Genomic DNA, 26,947 nt, shown 5'->3' on the forward strand with positions numbered 1-26,947 from the left:
TGCTTGTAAGATTGTTTGGGTAAGTCTCAGTATCACGGGTGGGGATTACCTATAATAATATACTTCTGTCCACTATCAGACTCACTCTCAGATATAACAGCTCGAGGGAAAACCTCATCTCACTAATGTATGTGCTGCCCAATCACATAGCCATTATTGGAGGAGCCTGTAATCATCCAATGACCATTTGTGAAAATTACAGTATCATTTAGTGGTGGGCATGGGAAGACAATAGACCTGATTCCTTTGAAGGTGACCGCTATGGTCGCAGGTTCGAATCCTGCCTCGGGCATGGATGTGTGTGATGTCCTTAGGTTAGCTAGGTCTTCGTGGTTCTAAGTTCGAGGAGACTGATGACCTCAGAAGTTAAGTCCCATAGTGCTCAGAGCCTTCGAAGGTGTATGAATTGAAACTTGTACCAGTGTCCATGAGGCAGTAGTAGGAATAATGATTAGTAAAGTAGAATGAGCAAGTAAAACAATTCGAAGGATTTACATCTGCAGTAAGCTGTATAAAGAGGCAGTTGTGTCATATCTGAAAGAACTAAAAACATTTATGTCTAGGCAGGAGCATGTAGAGGAACTGTAACTCAAGTTTCAAAGAGTAGTTGACCAAGCACTGTATTATAGAGGAGCAGGACTGTGGCCTCGACTTTCGTCAGGATAGTGTCACATGGGGATCTGTCAAATGCCCAAAGGCACTAATGAGACATTATTATCAAAGTACACATTTACTGATTAGAAGTACATGGTTGTCTTTCTTTGTAGAGATGGGGCCCCTCCACGCCCGCACCAACGTGGTGACCAAACCAAAAGTTCTACTGTCACCTCCGTCAACATGTGTGTTGTCTAGTAAGTGGATCACAGGATGCTGGGCTGTGATGTCATCCGTGCGTCTGGGGAAGACTACGCATTAATACGGCCCATCAGGTGATAGATAGTGGACGAAACACGACTGAGAGTAGCGATTTGAAGAACAGAAGGAAAAAAGTGCCAAGGCTCGTGCCGTGGGAAAAAAACCTCTGCGACAGTGGGATGGGTAGTTAGAGCAGTAGTGTCTTTCTTTGTGACTGCCAGCACTTCAATGGGCAGAAAGGGCACCGTCCATGCTGGTACGCCCTGACACTAGTGCAGCTCACGGTTTCAGTCGCTGTGGTGAGGGATATGCACACTCAGCATCGTGTTACTTCACAGCTAGCTAGTTGCAGCAAGGACAGTACTGCCTGCACTGCCTCAGTGGCCAGCAGCACAGTCATTGGGTTACGAGTGTGTCTTTGTTGATGTCATAGACGGTGCTGTGGCAAGATGGCCAGCAGTTCCGGGCAAGGTGGCCGTAGTCATGGAGAGCTAAATCGTTGCCTCTCTGTGAGAGTCCAGCCTGCAACACTGGAGTATTCTTGAAGCTGCCAGTTGGGGGCAGCAAGGACTGCACTCTCCTGGAATGATGGTAGTTTATCAGCTAGCCAAGGACTGATACTAGAGTTAGAAGGTACCAAACTCTTCCCATCAGAAAAAGTTCTTGGCAGCAGAGTCTGTCAGATCTAGTAGATGATGGCATTTTAGATCGTAGTCATCTCAGTAGACTGGATGGAGCATCAAACATCCCACCTCAGTACCAGGTAGTTGCTACACTAAATTAAAACTGAGAACTAAGCTATGCAAGTCAAGGTCTGTGTACCTGTCAGGGGATGCTAGAGACATCCTTCTGCAGGGATGACCTAAAGGTACCCCAGTTTTCTGAGTTCATCAGCACTCTTGCTTACTTCAGGATGTCACAACTTCATCTTTTATAGCTCTTTTCTGCTATGTCAATAACTGATTAGTTACTCTTGTGTTCAATCTGAGCTTTCTTGTGACTTTTGCACAATGGCCATTATGACACTATCCCTCTATCACCATGATGTCATTTTTTAAATATTGCTTTGAGCATTCAGCCCATCCCTGTGTTTCAGTAGCACCTGTGATTGCTTTTACTCCATCGGCATTTCTCTCTGGCTGGCCTTCTGGTTGACTGTTGATTCCATTCTGCTCTGCCTCTGGCATTGCCAGGGAAGAACTTAAACAATTTTTAATGTCCACCTGGAATATTATTCGGGGAATAATAGTATGGATATGTACCTAGTAAAACAGTTTATGATAGGAGTGACCCTCCATGGCATACAGTTGCTGTAAGTAAACTGATAAAGAAACATTGATTACTGCATAATAGCTCTGAAACAAAACATAAAAGCTCTAGGGAGAGACAAGCTGAATGGAACATGTTTGACTGTCAAAAGAGCAATGCATGAAGCCTTCTTACCGAAGGATCTCTCACAAAACCCGGAGAGATTATGGTAAAATGTAAAGGCTGTCAGTGGCACCAAAGTGAATGTCTGGACAATCATGGATTACTTACGAATGGAAATCAAATGCAGCTAATCAAAAGCAGAAATTCTGACCTCCGTTTTCACATGATCTTTTACAAAGGAAGATACAGAAGTATTGCCCCCATTTAATTCTCACACAATTGTAAAGATGCATAATAGAAATACAAGTGCCAGTGGCACTGAGAAACACTGAATCACTAAAATTAAATAAGGCTCCAGTACCCAGTGGAATCCTTGTGAGGCTGTTATAGAATTTATCCAAATCCAGATCCACTTAAAACTGAAGAGAGAAGCACTTAAAACTGAAGAGAGAAGCACTTAAAACTGAAGAGAGAAGCACTTAAAACTGAAGAGAGAAGCACTTAAAACTGAAGAGAGAAGCACTTAAAACTTTTGGATGAACAGTAAAAATAAATAATAATAAAAGAGAATCCTTAACCATGATACCATTAGAAACATGTATTGAACAGAATTACCTTCTCCATGCTAACCAGCATGAATACCAAAAACTTCGGTCATGAACCCTAACACATGCTCTTCTTTACATCTACCTACATCTGCATCTCATGTGACACCCTGAAAACCTTGGGTCAAGGCAGTCAGATGGATGCAATATTTCTTGACTTCTGAAAAGTATTTAATGTAGTGTCACACCAATGATTACAAAGAAAGGTACAATCACACATGGCATAAAATGAAATTTGTGACTTCATTGATGATTTCTTGATTAGGAGACATAGCACGTTATCTTGGACTGACAGTGATTTACAGCAGTAGAAGTAACTTCAGGTATGTTCCAGAGAAATGTATTGGAACCCCTGCCGCCCTTGTTATATATTAATAACCTGGCAGATAATGTTAATAGTAACCTCAGACTTTTGCAGATGTTGCAGTTGTCAACTGCATAATGAAGTACTATTTGAATAAAGCTTCACAAATACCCAGATGGAGCTCGATAAGATTTCAGAGTAGTGCTAAGATTGGAAACTTGTTTTGAATGTATGGAAATATAAAATTGTACTCTTTGTGAAATAAAGAGTAGTAATTTCATATGAATACAATGTCAGTTGGAACCAAGAAAATCATACAAATACGTCGGCATAACAGTTTTATAGGAAAGTTCTGGTCAAATGTAAATACTTCAGGAGTAGAGACCAGTTACGGCAAGGCAGACACACACAAAAACAAAAGAAAGTGGGAAAACACACACACACACACACACACACACACACACACACACACACACACACACACACACACAGATAATATTCTGATTTATAAAGTTCTGCAACTAACAGCAGTAATAAATTAATGAAAAGTGTGAGAGGAATTAAATGAAACATAGGCATCCCCAATAATAGCATGAAGGTGATGCACAACCATATTGTGTACCAGTTCTGTACACTGGAGAAAACTGGGTGACGAAGGAAAGGGAAAGAGGTAAGGCAGAATTGAGTTTTTATAAATAGTATAGGCATTACAAAAATGGAAAAGATAGATGAAAATGATAGGGTGAGTGCATCAGGAAACTCTGCTGGAGATGACTGAATAAAAAAAGATTGCTGATAATTAGAACAGTGGTAGTTATACTTGCTTTTTTTTAAATGCTCTTAATAAGTGAACATCACCGGCTGGGATTTTCTGTGAACCCTCAAAGGCTTTTGATTGTGTAAATCGTGCAATTCAGCTAGATAAGCTTAAGTAAGCTTAAGTGTTGTGGTATGAGAGGGACAGTGCACAAGTGGCTTCATTCATATTTAACTGGAAGAGTACAGAAGGTTGAAATAAACAGTTCACATAATGCTCAAAAATCAGCAGATTCCTCAAACTGGAGAGGTATCAATAGCTGTGGCCCACGATGTTCAATCTTGGATCCCTTATTTGCCACTTTATAGTCACAAAAAAGTGAAGGTAGTTCTTTTTGTTAATGATACAAATATAGTAATCACAAACATAAACCAAGAATTAGGTGAGGAAATTATAAATCATGTCTGTCAGAAATTACTAAATAGTTCTCTGCAGTATATACAACTCTGTACAGTAAATAGCACAACACCATTAATAAATATAGAGTTTGAACAGGAGTCTATAGCTAAGGCAGAATATGCCAAATATTTGGGTGTGTGCATTGATGAGAGATTGAATTGGAAGAAACACACTGATGATGTGTTGAAACATTTGAGTTCAGCTAATAATGCTGTCTACATTTACATCAATACTCTGCAAGCCACTGTAAGGTGCTTGGCAGAGGGTAACCTGTACCTCTACTTGTCATTTCCCCTCCTGTTCTACTCGCAAATAGAGTGACAGTCTGTGCACCTCCATGTGAGTCCTAATTACTCATATCTTATCTTTGTGGTTCTTACATGTGATGTATGTTTGCAGGAGCAAAATAGTTTGGCAGTTAGCTTCAAATGCCAATTCCAATAATTTTCTCAGTAGTGTGTCTTGGAAAGAATACAGTCTTCCCTCCAGGGATTCCCTTTTCTGTTCACAAAGCGTCTCTGTAACACTTAAGTTTTGTCTGAACCTACCATTAATAAATCTAGCAGCCCTCTTATGAATTGCTTCGATGTCTTCCTTCAATCTGACCTGGTACGGATCCCAAACACTTGAGCAGTACTCAAGGATAGGTTGCACCAGCATCCTATATACGGTCTGCTTCACAGGTGAACCACTCCTTCCTAAAATTCTCCTAATACACTGAAGTCAACCATTTGCCTTCCCTACCACAGTTTTGACATGCTCGTTCCACTTCATATTGCTTTGCAATGTTACGCCCAGATATTTAAACAACTTGACTGTGTCAAGCTAGTCACTCATAATACTGTATCTGAACATTACAGGTTTGTTCTTCGTACTCATCTGCATTAACTTAGATTTTTCCACATTTAGGGCTAGCTGCCAACCATCACACCAACTGGAAATTTTGTCTAAGTCATCTTGTATCTTCCTACAGTCACTCAACTTGGACACCTTGTCATACATCATGGCATCATCAGCAAACAACTGCAGACTGCTGCCCACCTAGTCCGCCAAATCATTTATGTATATAATAGAGGGAAACATTCCACGTGGGAAAAATATATCTGAAAACAAAGAAGCTGTAACTAAACGAAAGCATTGGTATGTTGATAGGAGACAATAAAAAACACAGAGATTTCAAGCTTTCGCAACCCACAGTTGCTTCGTCAGGAAAGAGGGAAGGAGAGGGAAAGATGAAAGGATGTAGGTTTTAAGGGACAGGGTCAGGAGTCATTCCAATCCCGGGAGTGGAAAGACTTACCTTAGGGGGGAAAGGGACAGGTATACACTCGCGCGCATACACACACATATCCATCGGCACATATACAGACACAAGCAGACATATGTAGAGAACAACAACAGTCTTACCACACTTCCCTGGGGCACTGCTGATTCGATCCTTGTCTCTGATGGACACTTGCCATTGAGGACAACATACTGGATTCTATTATTTAAGAACTCTTCAAGACACTCGCATATTTGTGAACTTATTCCATGTGCTCATGCCTCCGTTAACAGCCCGCAATGCGTCACCATGTCAGCTGCTTTCTGGAAATCTAGAAATTTGGTTCTCATTATAGCATTTGAAAAAAGGGCAAACTGAGTTTTTTGTGAGTGATCTTTCTAAAACGATGCTGATTTGTGGACATAGCTGGAAAGTTTATTATATTTGAACTGAGAATGTGATCAAGGATTCTGCAGCAAACAGAAGTTAGGGATGTTGGTCTGTAATTTTGTGGGTCCGTTTTTTACCTTTCTTATATACTGGAGTTGCGTGCGCTTTTTCCAGTTGCTCAGGACTTTGTGGTGGGGGAGTGATTCATAATAAATGCAGGCTAGGTAAGGGGCCAATGCTGTAGATGCTTTGTAAAATCGAACTGGGATACCAACTGGACCTGATAATTTATTTGTTTTCGAATCTTTAAGTTGCTTCTCTATGCCAGGTATGCTTATTTCTATGTTGTCCAATTGGAAGGCTGTCTGATGTTCAAATGATGGCATGTTTGTATGGTTCTCCTGCATGAACGACTTCTTGAATGTGAAATTTAAAACTTCGGCTTTCATTTTGCTGTCTTCAGCTGCCACACCAGACTGGTCAACAATGAACTGAATGGAAGCCTTAGACCCACTCAACAATTTTACATATGACCAGAATTTTCTTGGGTTCTCTGCCAGATCTTCCGCTAAGGTGTGACGGTAGTAGTTGTTGTATGCTTCGCGCATGGATCTTTTCAGAGATGCACAAATCTCTGCTAACCTTTGCTCATCATCGTTTGTGCTTCCTCTTTTAAACCTAGACTGCAACAGCCTCTGCTTCCTCAGCATCTTACAAATTTCATTATTAAACCATGATGGATCTTTTCCATTCTTTATCCACTTACTAGGCATGTAATCTCCAGTCCACAATTTACAATCTTCTTAAACTTTGCCCAGAATTCCTCTACATCCATCTTACTGGACAAAGTGATGCCAGTTTACTGTCTAAGTAAGATATCAATAACTGCTTATCTGCTCTATCAAGCAGAAACATTCTCCTAGGCTTCTTGACTGATTTACTAACTTTCATAATAATAGTTGCTATAATGACATCATGATTGCTAATCCCCATTTCTATAATGATATTGTCGATAAGGTCCAGTCTGTTTCTAACTTCAACATCTAAGATATTTCCATTGCATGCGGGCTGGCAAGCTAGCTGCTCATCGCAATTTTCAGAAAACACAATGAATCGGTTGATGTCCCAGTCTGTACTAGGCCTCCAACTAGCATTGCATGATCTGAGTATTTACGTGCTATTGACCATAGACTTTCTCTGAACGACTCCAGAACTGTCACAGCAAAATTGGGTGGCCGATAAAAACATCCAACAATTAACTTAGTTTCACCTACACCTGTTATATGCGACCAGATGATTTCAGTGTCACACTCAGCTTTGACCTAAATAGAGACAATATTTTTGTCAACTGCAATGAAAGCTCCCCTTCTTTTAGCCTCTAATCTATCTTTCTGATATATATTCCATGGGTCACTAAATATCTTGGAGCTTTCCACTTCAGATTTCAGGCAGCGCTCAGTCCCAAAAATAATTTGAGTGTGAGAACTTTCCGGGAGGTAGTACATTCGGGAACTTAATTACAAATACTTCAACAGTTTAGTGATAAAATTGTGACAGATGAAGTGTCTATTCTGAACGCTGTTTGCCTTCCCTTGCTTTGAGCTGACTGGCAAGTGTTCATCAGAGCACCTCAAACTACTGCCTAGCCTAAGAAACCCTCATGTGCACTTCACAAGTGCTCTGCTACCCAAGTAGCTGCTTCCATTGTGTAGAGCATCCTTGACCTATCAAGAGGAGTACTCCAAATCCCCACACAGTAACGCAGTTCCAGAAATCTGCAGCCATGACTGTCACAGAGTCGACGAAGCCTTTGGATGGGACGACCCCCCACTTTGCTCCAAACCAAAGGACCCTGGTCAACTCTGGGAGCTCTGCTTGTACCCTACGGGCAGTCTTCACCACCTCCGACAGCCACCTGTACAAACTAAGCATTGCCTCAGAACCCATGCAACAGGTGTCAGGGTTATTGCAAATTTTTGTGATAAACATATAAGTAAATTAGCTTACTATACCTACTTTCAATTACTGCTTCCATATGGCAACATATTGTGGGTAATTCATCATAAAGGAAAACAGTATTCATTGCACAAAGGCATATAACCAGAATTATAGCTGGAGCCCATCCAATATCATCTTGCAGTCATTTATTTACGGAACTAGGGATGTTCACAGGAGCTTTGCAACATATTCACTTATGAAATTTGTTATTAACAACCCACCCAAATTCAAAATCAATGGCAATGTACATAGTTTCAGCACTAGAAGAAAGGCTGATCTTCACTACTTTGGGTGGAATCTAGCTTTGGCACAGAAAGGGGTGAATTATGCTGCCACAAAATCCTTGGTCACTTACTGAATAGCTTCAGAAGTCTGACAGACAGCCAACCAACATTTAAAAACAAATTAAAAGAATCTCTTAGTGACAACTCCTTCTAATCAATTGATGAACTTTTAGATATAAATTAGTAATCTTTCTGTCATGAGTTTGCCCTACTTCCCTGGCCAACAATCTCTAGGATTTAAAATCAATAGAGAATACATGGAACTATGTTGATTGGGCTGTTTGTGCCATTTGCCCTCAACCCTGAAACCCTGCACAGCTAGCCACAGCACTGGAGTCAGCATGGCTCCACATTCCTGTCAGTACCTTCTAGAGCCTCATTAACTATCTTCCTGCATGTCTGTGCTGTGGTAAGTTGTTATTCAAAGATTTTGACAGGTGCTCACATTAATGTGACTGGACCATGTATTAAAAAGAATACAGAAGTATATTTCAAAGAAAGTACTTATCTACATCTGTAACAACAGTGACGTTTTTACAGTACACTACTACTCTACACATTACAACACCGCCATCCAGCTGGAAACTGAGATGTTTATCATTAGCTGAGACTTCGTTTTGGGTTTCAAATACCAGAGGAAGATCCTACAGTTTTGTCATTTAATATGACCAGTTATGTTTGCACGGCTTTAGCTTGATAATATTGTAAAACATTTATTGGCTTTTGTATGAAATATTTACTGTTCATAGTAACTATGTATTGTATGTGCAAGAGGCTATCAAATTATTAAGTTCTTTATGTTCTCATTGTTTTTTCCAACTCGAATGTTTCGTGTATGCCTCAACTCCCTTGAATTTATTTGCTTAATTTGTATATCAACAGTGTGTGATCCAGTAATGGGAGACAATGGACGAATGTACGTTCCAGAAGAACTGCTACCTATTTATCGTGATGTAATTGTGCCGTTGGCTGATATCATCACTCCAAACCAGTATGAAGTTGAGTGAGTATCATTATAAAATGTGAATCATAAAAATAAATAATAGTGCATTGTCCATCTCTTCCCTTTTAGCACCACATGGGACTTGTACCTTTTTCAAGTGTGCTCTTTTTCAGCACTATTTTCATGACATTACTTCCAATATTGAAATTTGTGGTCATTTTATCGCATGTTCGGGCTGCGACTTCAATGATTATGGAGAAAAATGTAACAAAAATATTTTGTTTGCTTTACATGAATAGGTGTAATATTGAAGCTCACATGAATGTAAGGACACTACCGGTATTTAAAAGTGAAAATGTAGTATTAAGTGGCTAACAGAAGTATGGCTCACTAAGCTGTAAATCAACTCTGAAGGTGGGGGGCCTTCAAAAAATTTCAGGAATCTCCAAGTTATCTCCAAACAAACACTGTTATAATAAGAAAATAGAAATAAAGTGTGCTATTAAATTTAATGCTTAGAATTCAGCTCATTGTATCCTACATAAGTAAAAAAAAGGGGGGGGGGGGGCACTTTATAAATCTTTACTGTCCTGTAATGACCCAAGTCGTGAACTCATCTATACCAGACAAAGAAAAAACAATAAATCAGCAAACTTAAAATGCTTCACAACAACTATTAATCTTAAAAAAAACAGTATTCTGCAATTACAAACTAATAACATTGTTTCACAAGCACCAGAAATAGATATTAATATTCAGTTACTGCTAGAAACTTCATCTATAACATTAAAGTCGAATCAAGAAGCACATTTTACATATGATCACTTCCTTCTATGTTATGATTTAATCTTCAAAGATGATACATCTTGGATCAGTGAAATATTTGTTGTGTAAATACATATATAAGAATATTAAACAAGAATAAGAATATTAGATAGTTAATTGACATCCCACAGGTATTTTTCCTGGTGAATGCTATAATTTGTACTGTGTCAATTGAACAGAAGCTACACACACACACACACACACACACACACACACACACACACACACACATTAAAAATTTTTATATGTCTGTGTTCCTCCTAGTGCCAACAGAATATTCCATAAAAATTGTATGTGTATCCTATCTGCTGGCCCTTAATAGTTAAGCGAGTAACTACAAATTTTTACTTGAGAATTTCTCTGCTTTTGAGAACATCACATGTATCATATGCTGAAGTACTAGTTTCCAGGATGTACTTGAACAGCCCCTTTCTTAAATAGGAATAAACTAAGGATGTGCTGAAATGTGTAATCCATAAAACAGTAACTTCTAAAAATAGAATGTTATGACGGACACAATCAGATGCCTGTAATAAACTGCAGAAGTTAAAAACTTTTATATGCCTTTAGTGACTGTATACATAGTTGTCTCAGTAGAGTATTGAAATCCAAACTGGGATTGACTGTTATCCTGTTATTGCATAGATGAGTACATTGCCTCCTCAAAAAAGACTGTAAAAGATATGTGAAGAGATACTGCCTGGTAATCGTTAATATTGTGGACTCATTCTTACTATAGAGGCCTAATAGTGAAAGTATCACAAATGAACCATGTGCTTCACATGGGACTCAGTTACGTCTTATACAGCCTAAGTTCATAAATTTCTTATTAAAAATTTCACTAAATGCTAAAGGAACATTCAATTTTTCAAATTTTTGTGTGTATTCCAGTCTAGGAAAACCGTGATAACTGAAACTGATATAAAAAAGGTAATTTTCAGATTTTTCTCAATCTCGTGTTTGACAAGAAACTCACCTGCTTGCTTCAGATGTGCAAATACAAGGAAAGAGCTCTAAAGTGGTTTAGTGGCAGGGTTCGAGTGGGGAGTAGCCAAAGTCCTTTCTGTTATTATTTCACAGAGTCTTCAACATGTGGTGAATGGTCCGTGGCTGTAATGTTATGGCAAAGATCTTAGTTTCTGTTTACTGTGAAGGCAAGAAAGGAACCTTCAAAAGGCCCCAATCCCAGCCATTGTGCTGAGGTTTGGAAAGAGCCTTTAATGACCAATTGAGAGTTCCAATTTTGTTACATGTATGTAAGGTCTGCTACACACATGTGGTGCTACAAAAGAATGCTGAAGATTAGATGGGTAGATCACATAACTAATGAGGAGGTATTGAATAGAATTGGGGAGAAGAGGAGTTTGTGGCACAACTTGACAAGAAGAAGGGACCGGGTGGTAGGACATGTTCTGAGGCATCAAGGGATCACCAGTTTAGTATTGGAGGGCAGCGTGGAGGGTAAAAATCACAAAGGGAGACCAAGACATGAATACACTAAGCAGATTCAGAAGGATGTAGGTTGCAGTAAGTACTGGGAGATGAAGAAGCTTGCACAGGATAGAGTAGCACGGAGAGCTGCATCAAACCAGTCTCAGGACTGAAGACCACAACAACAACAACAACATGTAAGGTCTAATTGATTGCAGATCTCCAGCCTTTAATCTCATCGGTTGATCATCAGAAGCACATACCTTTTTAAACCACAAAGACAAGACCATTTGTAATCAGAGCGAAGGACAAATTTGATTTTGCAGGCATGAATGTTACAACCGAGGGGATATAATTAGGGACTACTCACCAAAAATCAGAAGCATTGGGTCATGAACAAGCATGCACAAAAAAGAAAGAAAACATGCTAACTTTCAGAATGAATCCTTTTTCCGAGCTACATTGTACGCACTCATGCACATGCGCATGTGCATGTACCTTCCGCTCTCCCACCTAACCACCCCTGATCTCCTTCCAGGAAGTCCTTACCTGTAACTTGGCCTCACCATCCTTCCCTAGGTCCCTTGCTAAGAACACTAACCTTTTAGCAGATGAGAGGACAGTCATACACCACCTCAGAAAAACACTGACTGAATAATCCTCCCTGCATAGACAAAGGCTCAACCACTGTTGTGGTGGATCACAACCTGACAGAAGGCTTCTGGCAACTGTCTGACTCCTCAACCTACAAGCTCTTCCACAGTGATCCCATCCCGGAAGTCCAACACGATCTCCAGTCCATTCTGAAATACTCAGGCCTATCCCAGAATTTACCCCCAACGACACCCCACACACCTGCCTTCTACATGCTCCCCAAAATATATAAACCCATCAATCCTGGATGCTACATTATAGCTGATCATGTGCTACTACTTATGCCCATGGTCTTGCCACTATCAAACACTACCTCTCTGTGTCCTTCAAACTCCAAACCCAGTACCTTATTCCTATACATCTTACCAACTATATCCTGATACACAACTTCGTCTCATTTGAGAAGAAGGTATATAAAGCAAATCTGTGGCACAACTATGGGCACCCAGATGGTGCCCTCCTATTCCAACTTCTTTATGTGCCATCTACAGGAAACCTTTCTAGCCTCCCAAAACATCAAACCTTGAGTGTGGTTGAGGTTCATAGATGATATATTTACAATTTGGCCTCAGGGCAAAGACAACCTATCCTCATTACTTCACAATCTCAACACCATTTCTCTCATCTGCTTCACCTGGCACTTAACCAGATATGCCATACTTCTGGACTTTGACCTCCAGCTGTCTGATGGCTCCATCCACACCTTTGTTCATATTAAATCACTAACCACTGACAGTATCTGCGTTTTGACAGCTGTCCTCCCTTCCACACTAAAAGCTCCATACCATAAAGCCTGACCACCCGTGGACCGTGTATATGCAGTGATGAGAACTCCCTTGCCCAGAGATCACTCTAGGGCCTTCACAGACAACCAGTACTCCCAAAACTTAGTCTGCAAAAAGATTTCACATGCCATTTCCTCTCACATCTATAATCCTCAAACTACCCCCAATAATCAGCCACAAAGGAGTACCACCTTGTCACCCAGTGTCACCCTGGACTGGAACAACTGAACCACATACTTCATCAGGGCTTTCATTGCCTACCATCATGACCAGAAATAAGGGAATCCTACTCCAGATCCTTCTCACTCCTCTTAAAGTGGTGTTCTGTCACTCACCCAACCTCCACATCATTCTAGTCCATTACTATGCCACTCCCAATCCCAAACCCTTGCCACAGGAATTATATCCCTGCAGTAGACCCAGATGTAAAACCTGCCCAGTCCATTTGCCTAGTACTTCCTATTCCAGTCCTATTACAGGTTTGTCCTACATCTAAAAGTAGCCATGTCATATGACATCTCTGCTGCAATCACTGCACAGCTTTTTGTGTCGGTATGACAACGAATCAGCTCTCCATTGGAATGAATGGCCAATGCCAAACTGTGGCTAAGAACGAAGTTAACTATGTGGTGGCACAAGATGCTTGATTTCAATGGCTGCTTCACAACCCAGGCCATCTGGATCCTTAACTTCACCATCAATTTTTCTGAACTGTGTAGATGGGAATTATCCTTGCAGCACATCCTGTGCTTCTGTAACCCTTCTATCCTCAATAACTGTTAACCCATTGTCCCCACACCCTCCACCCAAGAGTTTCCCCTTCCTCTATCTTGTCACTTTCTCCCACTTCACATCTCCATGTCACTGTCATTGTGCACTGTGCCACAGTGGCTCAGTTATCTGTGCATCCTATGCTTAGCTCGTACACCTGCCACCCCTCCTTCCCATTTTCCCCAACAGCAAATAGACTGTCTCCCTCCGAGCCACCAGGTACCCATTCACAACTGTGTACTCAAGAATATAAGCAAGCTGACAATGTTGGTTTGTCAGTAACTTTCTCCAGCAATGCCTATAAGACTCTACTTCCAAGCAAATTTACTGTCTTTGATGTGATGTGGAGCTCTATGCAGTCTTAAAGGCACTGGAGCATATGAAATACGACTGACAGAATAACTTATTCATCTACTCTGTTTCCGTAAGTGCTCTTTAGACCATTCAGCAGATGTACCTAATGGACAAAACAGTATAATATAAACGGATAGGTGCAAAATCTACTCACCAACTGGCAGCAGGGGAACACACACACAAAAAAATTTAACTTGTACAAGCTTACAGAGCCAGGGGCTCCCTCTTCTGGCAGGAGAGTTGAAGGGGAAGGAAGAGGGGTGAAGTAAAAGGACTGGAGAGGTTTAGGGAAAGGTCACCCAGAACCCCAGGTCAGGGTCGGATGGGATGAGAAGTAATGGACAAAATAGTAAACAATAGACAAGACACCATTCATGTAATGCAATGCCAAGGAGAGGAATTGTCATTTTGCTTGAAGCCTTGTCTTGTGAGATTCCAGAAAAATGTGACGCTAATGTGGCTGCAAGGTGTGCTTGTAAAATAATTAAGGTACTACCACTTGCTGTGCCTCTGGATACTAATGTTTTGTTGTAGAGGAAGAAAGTTATTTGTAAATGGGAGAATGAGTGGCTGGAGGTAACAAATAACAAATTATGGAAAATCCGGGGAATAATGACAATGTTTTGAATAGGTTAGATTGGTACTTACAATGTAGCTGAGCTTTTGAGTCACAAAAACGTACAACATAAAGACTGTCAAACAAGTAAGCTTTTGGCCGGAGGGGGGCATCTGATTCAGAAGGAGGCCCTTTGGCCAAAGGTTTGATTGTTTGACAGTCTTTTTTATTGTTTATATCTGTGACCCAACATCTCTGTTATATTGTGAATAGCAATCTAACCTTTTCATAACATGGTCAAATAACAAATTGTGTGAGATTAAGCAAATTATTCTTCCATGACAAACATGGAGAGAAGTGGATTAATAAATTAAGAATAGGGTACTGCACTCAGATGGCTAACTCCTTTGATGGAAGGTCCTCTGTGTGCAGTGCTTGTGGTGTACTGGTTTCAATGTGCCATATTTTAATTGATTGTATTTTATACTACAATGGGAGAACATTTTATCTTGCTAGGAAAGTATTATGAAAACTTCCTGCCAGATTAAAAGTCGTTTGTTGATCTAGGACTTGAACTCGGAACATTGGTGTCCCTGTCTGGCTCACAGCTGTAACCTACCAGGAAGTTTCAAAACAGTGCACACTTCGTTGCAGAATGAAAGTTTCTTTTAGGACTCCTTATCTATATTAAGTAATTATGAAATGAGTTGTGAAAAGGTTTGAGGTTTTGTGTTTTCTCAGTACCTTCGCCTTAATTACTTGATATGGTATTTTAATGTGTGTCTGAGTGGTTATTCATATTTTCAGGCAGTGGTCAACAAGCCACATTTATCTGACTCATTATTTAACAATTTTGACTATTTGACTATTTCCCCTTTAATTTTTAACAGATATTCGGGTCTTTATTTAAACTATATGAAAGACTTATTTTCAGAAAACCAGATAATTAGACCTTGCCCATGTTTTTTTGCTGTATCCAATGGCATTTTCTTATTTTTAACTATACTCTTCTAATTAGGGGTAGTGTAGTGTGAATTGCTATGTTGTCATGTGCCCTAAATGTAGTCATCATTGACATACCCAGTACAAAAGCTTGCATGATGATATATTTAATGTAAACTGTGCAACAATACTGCTTACTAGCTTACAAGAAATTATGAATAATTAAGTATTTCTACACTGAAGAACCAAAGAAACTGGTACACCTGCCTAATATTGTGTAGGGTCCCTGCGAGCATGGAGAAGTGCAGCAACACAATGTGGCAGGGACTCGACTAATTCTGAAGTAGTGCTGGAGGGAACTGACACCATGAATCCTGCAGGGCTGTCCATAAATCAGTAAGGGAGTGGAGATCTGTTCTGAAGAGCATGTTGCAAGGCATCCCAGATATGCTCAATAATGTTCATGTCTGGGGAGTTCGGTGGCTGTCAGAAGTGTTTAAACTCAGAAGAGTGTTTCTGGAGGCACTCTGTAGCAATTCTGTATGTGTGGGGTGTCGCATTGTCCTGCTGTAATTCCCCAAGTTCATCGGAATGCACAACGGATGTGAATGGATGCAGGTGATAAGACAGGACGCTTACATACGTGTCACCTGTCAGTCATATCTACAAATATCAAGGGTCTCTTATCACTCCAACTGCATATGCCCCACACCATTACAGAGCCTCCACCGGCTTGAACAGTCCCCTGCTGACACGCAGGGTCCGTGGATTCACGAGATTGTCTCCGAGCCTGTACACATCCATCCACTCGATACAATTTGAAACGAGACTCATCCGACCAGGCAACATGTTTCCGGTCATCAACAGTTCACTGTCAGCATAGAGCTCTGTGTTGTGCTGTCATCAAGGGTACACGAGCGAGCCTTCTGCTCTGAAAGCCCATATCGACAATGTTTCATTGACTGGTTCGCACGCTGACACTTGTTGATGGCCCAGCATTGAAATATGCAGCAGTTTGCAGAAGGGTTGCACTTTTGTCACATTGAACAGTTCTCTTCAGTCGTTGTTGGTCCGTTCTTGCAGGATCGTTGTCAGAGATTTGATGTTTTACCAGATTCCTGGTATTCACAGTACACTCACTAAATTGTCATATGGGAAAATCCCCACTTCATTGCTACCTCGGAGATGCTGTGTTGAATATAACACCGTGTTCAAACTCAGGTAAATCTTGATAATCTGCCTTTGTAGTAGCAGTAACCGATCTAACAACTGCACCAGACACTAGTTGTCTTATATAGGTGTTGTCAACTGCAGCACCCAATTCTACCTGTTTATGTATCTCTCTGTTTGAATACGCATGCCTATATCAGTTTCTTTGGCACTTTAGTGTATATACCTATATGGAAAAGTACTGTTAATTAAACTCATGTGAACATTTATTGGGTGAAAAAGATGACATGCAGGAAAAGTGAGAGTTGTTCTCCCACTTAGTTATGTGTAGTAGAGACCATTTTCATGGTAATCATTCTGATGTGGAACATACCATTTGCACAATAGTTAACACTTAATTACAAATTGTATGTCACTATACAGGTTGTAATGGATATAAGTGCAGATATTTCTGTTGTTGACTGAGGACAATGTACTTAACAACATTACATCAGTGCTTACATCATTTGTAGACTAATAATTGTAGCTATTACAAGTTTTTAGGTTGGTTAGTAGCTCCAAATACGTATGGCAGGAGCAAGGCATTAATGCTAATTTTTTCCTGTGCAGCAAGTCAGGTGTTCGAAGTTTGGATGCATGGACACAAAATGGTTAGTCTCTACTGACAGGCATAGTCCAGCTAGATGTGCAGTACAACACTGCAGAAAATATCAGGTCATAAAGTTTGTGACCGGTTTGTGGGAATACTGTTTGACACAGAGTAAAAACAACCGAACACACTGGTGTGTACATACAGGATGTTCATAAATTCCCATCACAAACTTCTAGGGCTTGTAGAGGGGAGTGAGTACATAATGTTTCAAACAGCAACACATGGCCAGAAACGTACCATGCTAGAGCCACTTGAAAACATGTTTGCTACGTTGGTGGGGTGGGGTGGGGTGGGGATGGGGGGGGGGGGGGTTACATCAGATCAGATGATGTTATGTGACATCTGTCCTAACTCTCTGATGTGGTTCAAGCCTCATTCACATGTCTGTCAGTGTTAGAGCAACAGGGTTGAGTAAACAAATACATCGACATGATCCTTCTGAATGGTGACGTTAACAGCTATGAAAGGGGTGCTCATCACCTTTATTGAGAACATTCTCCACATCATCTAAAGCATTTGATACTGTCGACTTCGACATCTTACTGGCCAAACTTAGCGGTCTAAATTTCTCACCAAATGCAGTGCAATGGTTTCGCTCATACATGACGTCTCGTCAGCAACGCGTCCTGTCTGGGAATATAAAATCATAATGGCGGCAGGTAGTGTCAGGTGTTCCCCAAGGCTCAGTATTAGGTCCTATACTCTTCTCTCTGTATGTCAATGATGTTTCATCGGTTCTGACCTATTGCAAATACCATATTTATGCTGATGACCTTCAGTTGTATCTAAGTGCGAAACCAAGCAATCTCAAGAAAGCTATTGAAAATTTCAATACTGACCTCGATGCACTGTCAAAATGGGCACAGGACATAGGTCTAAAACTAAACCCATCTAAAACCCAAGCAGTACTTGTTGGTCACTCTAATGTTATTAGCCCAAAACATCGGGAATCCGTACCACCTCTTATCCTAAATGGAACAAATATTAACTTCTCTCCCTCAGCAAAGAGCTTGGGAGTAATAATAGATGAAAATCTAAATTGGACAGAGCACGTAACTGTAGTGTGCAAAAAAGCATCAGCATCCCTTCATGTCCTACAAAAATATAAAAAACTCTTCCCTTTCGATCTGAAAAAGAAATTAGTACAAACGCTTATAGTCCCAATCATTGACTACAGCGATATTATCTTACAAGGCCTCTCTCAGGAAAATTCCCGACGTCTAGAACTGGTTATGAATGCCTGCGTCCGATATATCTGTGACGTTCGACTTTTTGATCACATTTCACCAGCATATGCAAGATTGTCCTGGCTGCGTGCAGACAAACACAGAGATTTCCATACACTCTGTCTCATCTACTGCCTTATAAATGTACACTGTCCCTCATCTCTCTCCTCGTCCCTAACGCTCATGTCGGAACAACATGACAGAAACACACGTTCCCATTATAACAAAATCCTCTCCGTTCCACTGCACCGCTCAGTCACCTTCTCCAAGTCCTTTACAGTAGCGGGAACCCGACTCTGGAATAACTTCCCTCGTTATGTTAGAGAACTTAAAAACGTGTCCGGCTTCAAAAAACAGTTAATGACATATCTACTTAAGCAACAGTAATGCCTTCCTCTGTACATGAATGCACTTCACCTCATTACTTCCCTCTTTCCCCCTCCTTAAATCTCCCTTCCCCAAAACTCTCTATACTAGTAAACATCTACTTTACACACCAAGATATTATGTACATCTGCACAAACCTTCATTACTATTGCCAATCCTTCTCATGTTTGCCTTTATTTGATTTTTTTACTGTTATTATTATTGCTTTTATCATAATCTGTATGTATAGCACCTGTTGTAAAAATACTGCCAACATTTACTTTATTAGGTCTTAGTCATGTTTATCATTATTATTTGATTTTTTTTACTATTATTATTATTATTGCTTGTATCATAATCTGTATGTATAGCACCTGTTGTAAAAATACTGCCGCATTTAGTTTATTAGGTCTTAGTCACTACTCTTTATTCATATTGTCACTAGAGTAAGCTAATTTTCTCATTTAAACTATGGTCATGATGTAACTCTGATGTGTGAAATGCTGCATGTGTGGAACACTGGTCTGATGTAAGAGAGGGCCTGATGGCCCTAATCTGATCAGGTTAAATAAATAAATCCATCACATGCACTTTTTGCCACAGTTACCTTCACCATCAGCAGACATTATTGTGGTGCTCCAAGAGGCTGTACTGCATCACATTGGAGAGAACCTGTCAATGGGTACACGAGCAATTTCTTTGGCTATTAATGAGTAGAATTGTAAAACAATTGCTGTACTGGATCACGCCTACACAATTACTTGCAAAAGTGGACACATTACCAACATGTTTTCAAATGGTTGTAGCATTGAAACAGTAAATTTCTGGACATGAGTTTGAATACAAAATATTATCTACACACTCCCCTCTACTAGTCCTAGAAGTCTGCAACGGGAATTTCCAAACACTCTGTATTAAGATACCAATTATAAAAATATCTGCACTTACTCTCATTACATCCTGTATATTGTGCATTTATAGAGCTTATTTGTATTGAGGCCCTCATCTGTTATGTAGAAGTAACTTTCAAGATCAAGCAACTTAGAAAAATCCTTATAGATTGTAAATTTTCAAAGATAGCTTCTGTGACTTCCCGTTAATATACATTTGAAGCCTTATCACCATTTCAAAAAGTTAATTTTGTAGTATTAATCTGTAATACATGAAAGAAACTTTTTTCTTCTTTTCATGGGATGTACTCCTTTCTTAAGATTGCTTACAGGTCAGAAGGTGGAAACAATAGATGATGCATGGCGAGCTGTTGATATCTTCCACAACCAAGGAATAAAAACTGTTGTGCTTTCTTCAACAGAACTTGGAGATGAAGAACATTTGTTAGGCCTCGCAAGCTCTGTCATTGGTAAGTTGGATTACTTAATAATCAGACGTTTATGCACTTGTGCATGTACTCTCATCAAAAGTATTTGGAGACCAGATGTTTTTTCATATGCAATACAATATTTTGCATGCAGATTCTTCATAAACTTTGTGTATGTAACTTAAAGCATGAGTAAACAATTTTAGTGCCATTGGAAACAAATGAAATAAATGTAGTTCCCATCACTGTGGCTCTCAAATGTTGCAACTCTACATTTGATGTAAAGTCCAAAACATTAAGGAGTAGTTACTACATCCAAAAAACCTTAAAAATATACATAACTACAGTGAGTGACCAATATGGGTTTGCAACTGTTTGATGTGGATTCAGTGAGGATATTGAAAACTGTTGAGAAATATTTGCCTTGACTTAAGAAAAGAAACCTCTCATAACTGAGGGCATAGGCAAAACTGTAAAACTACTTCCAAGCAACACAACATACAGTATATAGGTTCAATAATGCAGAGCTTGCTGGCCATGACAGTCATGTTATAACATCGCTCTGTAGCATGTCATCTGTCACATGAGCTTTATGGGTCTAGCATTGTTTTCATAAAAAGAAAAGACAGCAGCATTAGCCAGATAAATCATTTGAGAATTCTATTCCTGTAACTTTTAGTCATCATGGAATTGTTTAAGATACATTGACGAGTTTATACATTATGATGACCTGTTTGGTTCACCTTTGGAATGCAATTTGGCAGCAATTATACAAGGCCTGGATTAGACTAGTTCTGTGTAGGTTTCCAGAGGCACGTTGCACCAGATGCCTATGCATAGGTACGCAATTTCCGTAAATTATGGACCAGTGTTTTGTGGACCCAGAGCTGACTCCTGATAGTGTCACAGATGTGCTCCATTGGGTTCATATCAGATGACTTTGGTGACCAAGGCATCACTGTAATTTCATTAACATGCTCTTCAAACCACTGTAGCATGATTCTGGTCTTGTGACAGACAGTTATCCTACTGGAAAATGACAAAATGACATCACTATTGGGGAAGCCATCAAGCATGAAGGGATGCAAGTGGTATGTAATAATGTCCACATAGCCCACAGCTGTCACAATGCCTTCAGTTACCACCACAGATCCTACGGAATTCAAGGTGAATACGCCCCAAAACATTATACTGCCTCCACCAGCCCGAGTCTGTAGCACTGTGTGGGTTTCGAGCATCCATTCACCTGGATGACACTGTATTATTGGGAAACAACCATTGACTTGGTGTAGTGCATTGTTCAGTGGTCCAATCTCAGTTATCTCATATTCGCTGCAAATGTAAATGACGATGTCATTGGGTCAATTTGGGAACACGTAGGGGTCAACAGCATATGCTGAATCCACTGCAGTTGTAAATGGTGATGTTGTTGGATCAAAATGGGAACTTGTAGGGGGCCATCTGCTGTGGATCCCCCACAATGTACGCTGCATGGTTTGGTCTGAAACACTTGTGCCTGCACCGGCTTCGTACTCTGTTGTCTGAACGCCACACATCATGCTAGCCTCAGACTTCCAAATTTTGTGTGAAGGTGTTGTTTCCTACTCATGGTTTGATCAGTCTACATTAACTTTCCATAGATGCTCATGATAGCAGCATTTAAATGCCTTCACCATTCCTGTGATGGTTGTTCCTAGGCACCAGGCTGTGACACTCTACCCTTTGTCAAAGTTGCTTATATCAGGGAATTTCCCCATTTGTGGTCTGTAACATCACTAGACTGATTCCTCATTTGACTCTGCTGTGCTTATATACTTTCTTTAGCATGTTGCCTACCTGCAACACCACCAAGTGGCACCCTACCTTGTAGTGGGCAGTAGTTGTAATGTTCTTGCTCATCAATGTGAAATACAGTTCTTTGCTTATCACCTTCCAGTTCCTGCAAAGGCCATTAATCAACCACAAGAATATAAATACATGTTGCACAAAAAGGTGGCTGTCAAGATGGAAATGCATCAGTTGTCAGGCTAGACTTATAAGAATGGATACAAGGTGGTGATGGTGGTGTAATGTTATTGAGATGTATGCAGTGGGCTGGTGTAAAGAGATATCACCTTCACTAAATATACACATAGTTTGACATTCTATACTGTGTATCAACTTGTTGATCTGCCATTCTAATGAGATGTGAATAATGTTGTAATTGTTCACTTCTCCCTGTTATTGAAAACCCTGTTAGCAAGCATGTCAACATTTATGGAAATGGACTTTAGGACACTTCAATGGAATTTGCTGTGAGCAACTTTTATTCATCCAAAGATACCACACAAACTGATGAATGGTAAAGCAAAATACTCATGGAAGAAAGTCACTGAATGACTAAATGTTGACAAAGGGAGATTTGTATGAACCTTTATTAGTGATTTACAACAGCATGACTTTGTCTTATTGTGAATGACATCTTCCATGTCATTGTTAAAATAGTAAGTATTGTCAAAAAGTTTACAAAAATTGAATTTTGTATGGTTTCAGAATTAGTATAGCAAAAGGGACTGACTCTGTGAACAAATATCCATTGTTGTGTTTCCATGAGCTTGCAGTTTTACGGCAATTGATATGAAAGGTCTATGTATCTGTACAAAATTTAAAAACCATGCAGCAATTACTAATGCTTTACAACATATTTTTAATGCTTTTGGTCACACACTATGTTGTTTGGTGTAAGCATTACAAACATGCATCCCCTCCCCCCCCCACCCTCCACCCTCCGCCGGGAGCCCACAGCCCCTTCATGGGTACATGTGAGGCGTGCACACATTTCCAAGCTGTTGCAGCCTTTCTTCTTTTCTGGGCTGCTTTACCTCCCTCTTAGCTGCTTTACCTTCCCCTTCCTCATCCTTCCCTGTCCTTATCCTTTCCCTTTGCCCCTTCCTTTCCCTCTCTTGATGATCTTTATGTTGGCCCGGCTATCCTTCTGACTTTGCTTCGTCTTGCAGTTTTGGTTCATTTGATTTTCCTCTTCCTTTTTTGCTTTTCTTTCTTTGTCCCCCTCAGTGGTTTGACCTCCATCTCTTAATTTGAAATTTGTAGTGTGAGCCAGATGGGGAACTCCCTAATGCCTTTGGTGTGGGTTCCCCTTCCGCCCCCCCCCCCCCCTTCGTCCTCTCCTTCTCCCTTTTCTCCCATTCCCCTCCCTCCCCACCATAGCCCTTTCGCCTCCTTGCTAGGTCACCAGCTCAATAGCCAGTCTGTGTGGGGGGGCTATTACGTACCCATCTGACTGAGTACCCTAACCCCACAAGGATCACACTGCTGATACTTGCGCTGTGAATGCCATGTGCAAGTCTAGGAATGGTTGCCCATTTTTTTGGGGCATCGGAATTCCCAACAATGGCCATCCTGCCAGGCGGCTGTTGCTGTGGCTGGGTGGTGCCCATGAGGCGAGCCCTGTTTGGAGTGGGTGGTACCGGGGCAGACGTTTGGCACATAAAATGAGTTTAACTCTGTGGCTGCTCTTCCTCGGCTGCGTCTCATCCTAGGAATAGCTTTGTCTCGGTTCCTGTTCCGCCTTCCCAGCCTTCCCCCCCTTGGCTACCCCCTGGGAGGAGGGCCGGGCCCTCCGGCTTGGGGTAAAACCCTTTCTGCAGTTCCTGGTCTGTACCAGGACTGACGGGGAGACTTTTGACGCCACCAAACCCCTTTTCTGTGTGGAACACAATGAGGACAAGTTTGGTGAAGTTGAGTCATTAAGCAGTATGAGATATGGCTCTCTCTTTATAAAGACAACTCCTGCCAGTCAGTCGGCCTCCCTCTGTGCCTGCTAACATTTAGGAGAGATCCCCTTGACTATCGCTTCACACAAGTCACTCAATATGACACGGGGTGTAATTTTCCATAGGGACCTTCTCCTCCAGTCCGATGGTAAACTTAGGGCTAGTCTGGAACAACGTGGAGTTCATTTCATCCGGCGTGTCCAGAGACGCCATAAGAACCATTGTGTAGACACTGGCACTTTCATCCTGGCATTTGAGGGGGATACCATGGCCCAGAAGGTCAAGGAAATGGTTTAAAGATGTGACGTGAAACCATACATTCTACTTTCTATGCATTTCTCCCATTGCTTCCAGTTCGGCCACATGTCCTCGCGATGTAGTGCCACTCCCATCTGTGGTGGCTGTGGCCGACCTCTTCATGTGGACACCCCTTGCACCCCACCACCTAACTCTGTAAACTGCTCTGCATTATCCCTGCTCACCGGAGTGTCCAATGTATATGAAGGAGAAAAAGAATTCAAGAAATAAAGATTGTTTACTGTCTCGGCTACTTTGAGGCCCAGAAGAAGTGCAACAGACTACACCCTGTGAATCTCTCCTCTTCATTTGCCTCCATTATGTCTTCCCCTCCTCCTTACCTCCAACATGCCCCCCTTTCCTTTCTTCACTCTTGGTGGCTCCCATCGCTTCCCCTCAGGGAACCGCTTCTCTTCCCCCTCCTCTCACTCCTCCTTGGCCAGGGAAGTCATCCTCTTCTCTGGCTCCTGCTAGGAATACCCCTCCCCAGCATTCTCAGGATAGGAAGCCTGCAACCTTGGGTTGGACGAGGGACCCATGCTCCAGTGGCCCAAAGCTGCTCGCTCTGTGTCCGACCCCGATATTGCTGCCACCTATTCCCTTACTAATACCGCCTCCTTCCTCCCTCCGAGGGAGGAGGAGAAGAAGAAGAAGAAGAAGAAGAAGAAGAAGAAGAAGAAGCAACGCTAGTCAAAGGACGAGGCTACCCTGTCTTCCCGGAGGGCTTCGCCCATCCTCCTCTTCCCGAATCATACCCAGTTTTTATATGTCACCCCATCCTCGTCGGTGACAACCACTGACCCAGTGACATGAATTCCCCTCAGCTTCTTTACGTCTAACCTGGACTCTCTCCACATGATAATCCAGTGGAATTGCAAAGGATATTACTGTCACCTACCAGAAATTCAACAACTCGTTTCCTCTTATTCTGCATTCTGTCTTGCTCTTTAGGAAATGCACATTCATGATGACCACTCTCCAACTTTTTGTGGTTGTCGGGCACTCTGTTTGAACCGTGCCAGACTCGGGATAGCATCTGGAGGGGTCTGCGCTTTGGTTCGCACCAGTGTCATTAGCAACTGGATCTCCCGTTAACACCAACCTGGAAGCAATAGTGGTAAGAGTGTGAACGAGTCCAGCAATCACCATTTGCAATTTCTACCTCCCTCTTGGTAGAACACTTCTTTATGTTGACTTGCCTGCCTTAATATAGCATCCCGCCACTGTACCTTCTACTTGCGGACTTCAGTGCACATCCTGCCACTTCAACGGGTAGGGGTCTTCTAATTGACCAACTTATTACAGACTTTGATTTGGGTCTCCTCAATGACGGTTCCCCTACCCACTTCAGAGCGGTTCATGGCACCTTTTCTGCTACTGATCTCTCACAGCCTCCCTACATTGGTCACTCCTTGATGATCTTTGTGATAGTGACCAGTTTCTAGTGATTCTATTGTTCCCCTTCCACTGCCAGGTCAACAGGGCCCCATGTTGGGCATTCCCCACAGCCAATTGGCCTATATATATGTCTGATATGCACTTTGACACCTCTCTCTCTCTCCCAGATTGCTTTGATTGGTCAAGCAAGACGTTTCTGCTGCTCTTCTACATGCCGCTGGCACTATTATCCCTCTATCCACAGGACCTTGTCATCATCAACTGCTACTGTGGTGGACTAAGGATATAGCTGTCGTTATCCAGGATCACCGACGGGTGTTGCATTGATTTAAATGACACCCTTCAGAGACCGACCTTCTTGCTTTTAAGCATCTCCATGTTAAAGCTCACTACTTTATTAAGCAAAGTAAAACCGTATGCTGGGAGTGCTATGTTTCCTCCTTGGGCAGGTGTGGCTCTTCACTGCAGGTTTGGTCCAAGCTCCGCAGCCTTCTCTGCCACCAGTGACAGTCAGCTGTCTGTGGTCTTATACTCCAAGGTGCTCAGTGTATCGATCTATTAGTTCTTGCAGAACATCTTGCAACACACTTTGTGACAGCATTTGGCATCCTCTTCCTCTCCTATTACCTTTCTCCAGTAGAAATGCAGAGTTGAACAGACCTCCCTCTGTTTCATCCCCCACCAAGCTGAATGCCATAATAAACCATTCACTGAATGGGAATCCTTGCAGGTTCTTACCTCCTCACATGTCACGGCCCCAGGCCCTGATTCCATCCACAACCCAATGATCCAGCACTTGTACGTTACCCAGAGGCAACATGTATTCAGGATCTCGAGTATATTTATCTCCGTCCTTAAGCCCAGGAGGAGCCCAACATCTTTTTGACAGCTACTGCCTGATTAGCCTGACAAACCTTGTAAACTGCTTGAGAGGATGGTTAGCTTCTGATTATGTCGGGTACTCGAAACTTGGGGCCTTTTGTCCTTTTGTATCAGTGTGGCATCCTGGAAGGACTGTCTCCGACAGACCATTTACTCACATTGGAAACAGTCAACCGACAGGCTTTTACTAACTGCCAGCATCTTGTCGCAGTCTTCTTTGACCTATATAAGGCATACGACATGGCTTGGCGCCATCACATTTTAGTTACCCTCCACGACTGGGGCTTTTGCGACCCGCTTCCAATTTTTATCCCACC

General features: G+C 41.4%; 1 protein-coding gene across 2 annotated transcripts in view; it reads left to right on the top strand.

Moving 5' to 3' along the window:
* Window positions 1–26,947, top strand: part of LOC126100334 (pyridoxal kinase) — a 118,660-nt gene that overhangs the window by 33,374 nt on the left and 58,339 nt on the right. For both annotated transcript variants that reach the window (XR_007522150.1, XM_049910946.1), the window contains exons 4-5: window positions 9,170–9,290; window positions 20,174–20,322. Coding sequence is in view for 1 of the 2 variants with exons in the window: in XM_049910946.1 (XP_049766903.1) it covers window positions 9,170–9,290; window positions 20,174–20,322 (270 nt within the window). In the remaining variant the exon portion in view is untranslated. The remainder of the gene's footprint in view (window positions 1–9,169; window positions 9,291–20,173; window positions 20,323–26,947) is intronic.

This window comes from Schistocerca cancellata, chromosome 9, assembly GCF_023864275.1.
Source record: "Schistocerca cancellata isolate TAMUIC-IGC-003103 chromosome 9, iqSchCanc2.1, whole genome shotgun sequence".
In the NCBI taxonomy this organism is placed as follows: Eukaryota; Metazoa; Arthropoda; class Insecta; order Orthoptera; family Acrididae; genus Schistocerca; species Schistocerca cancellata.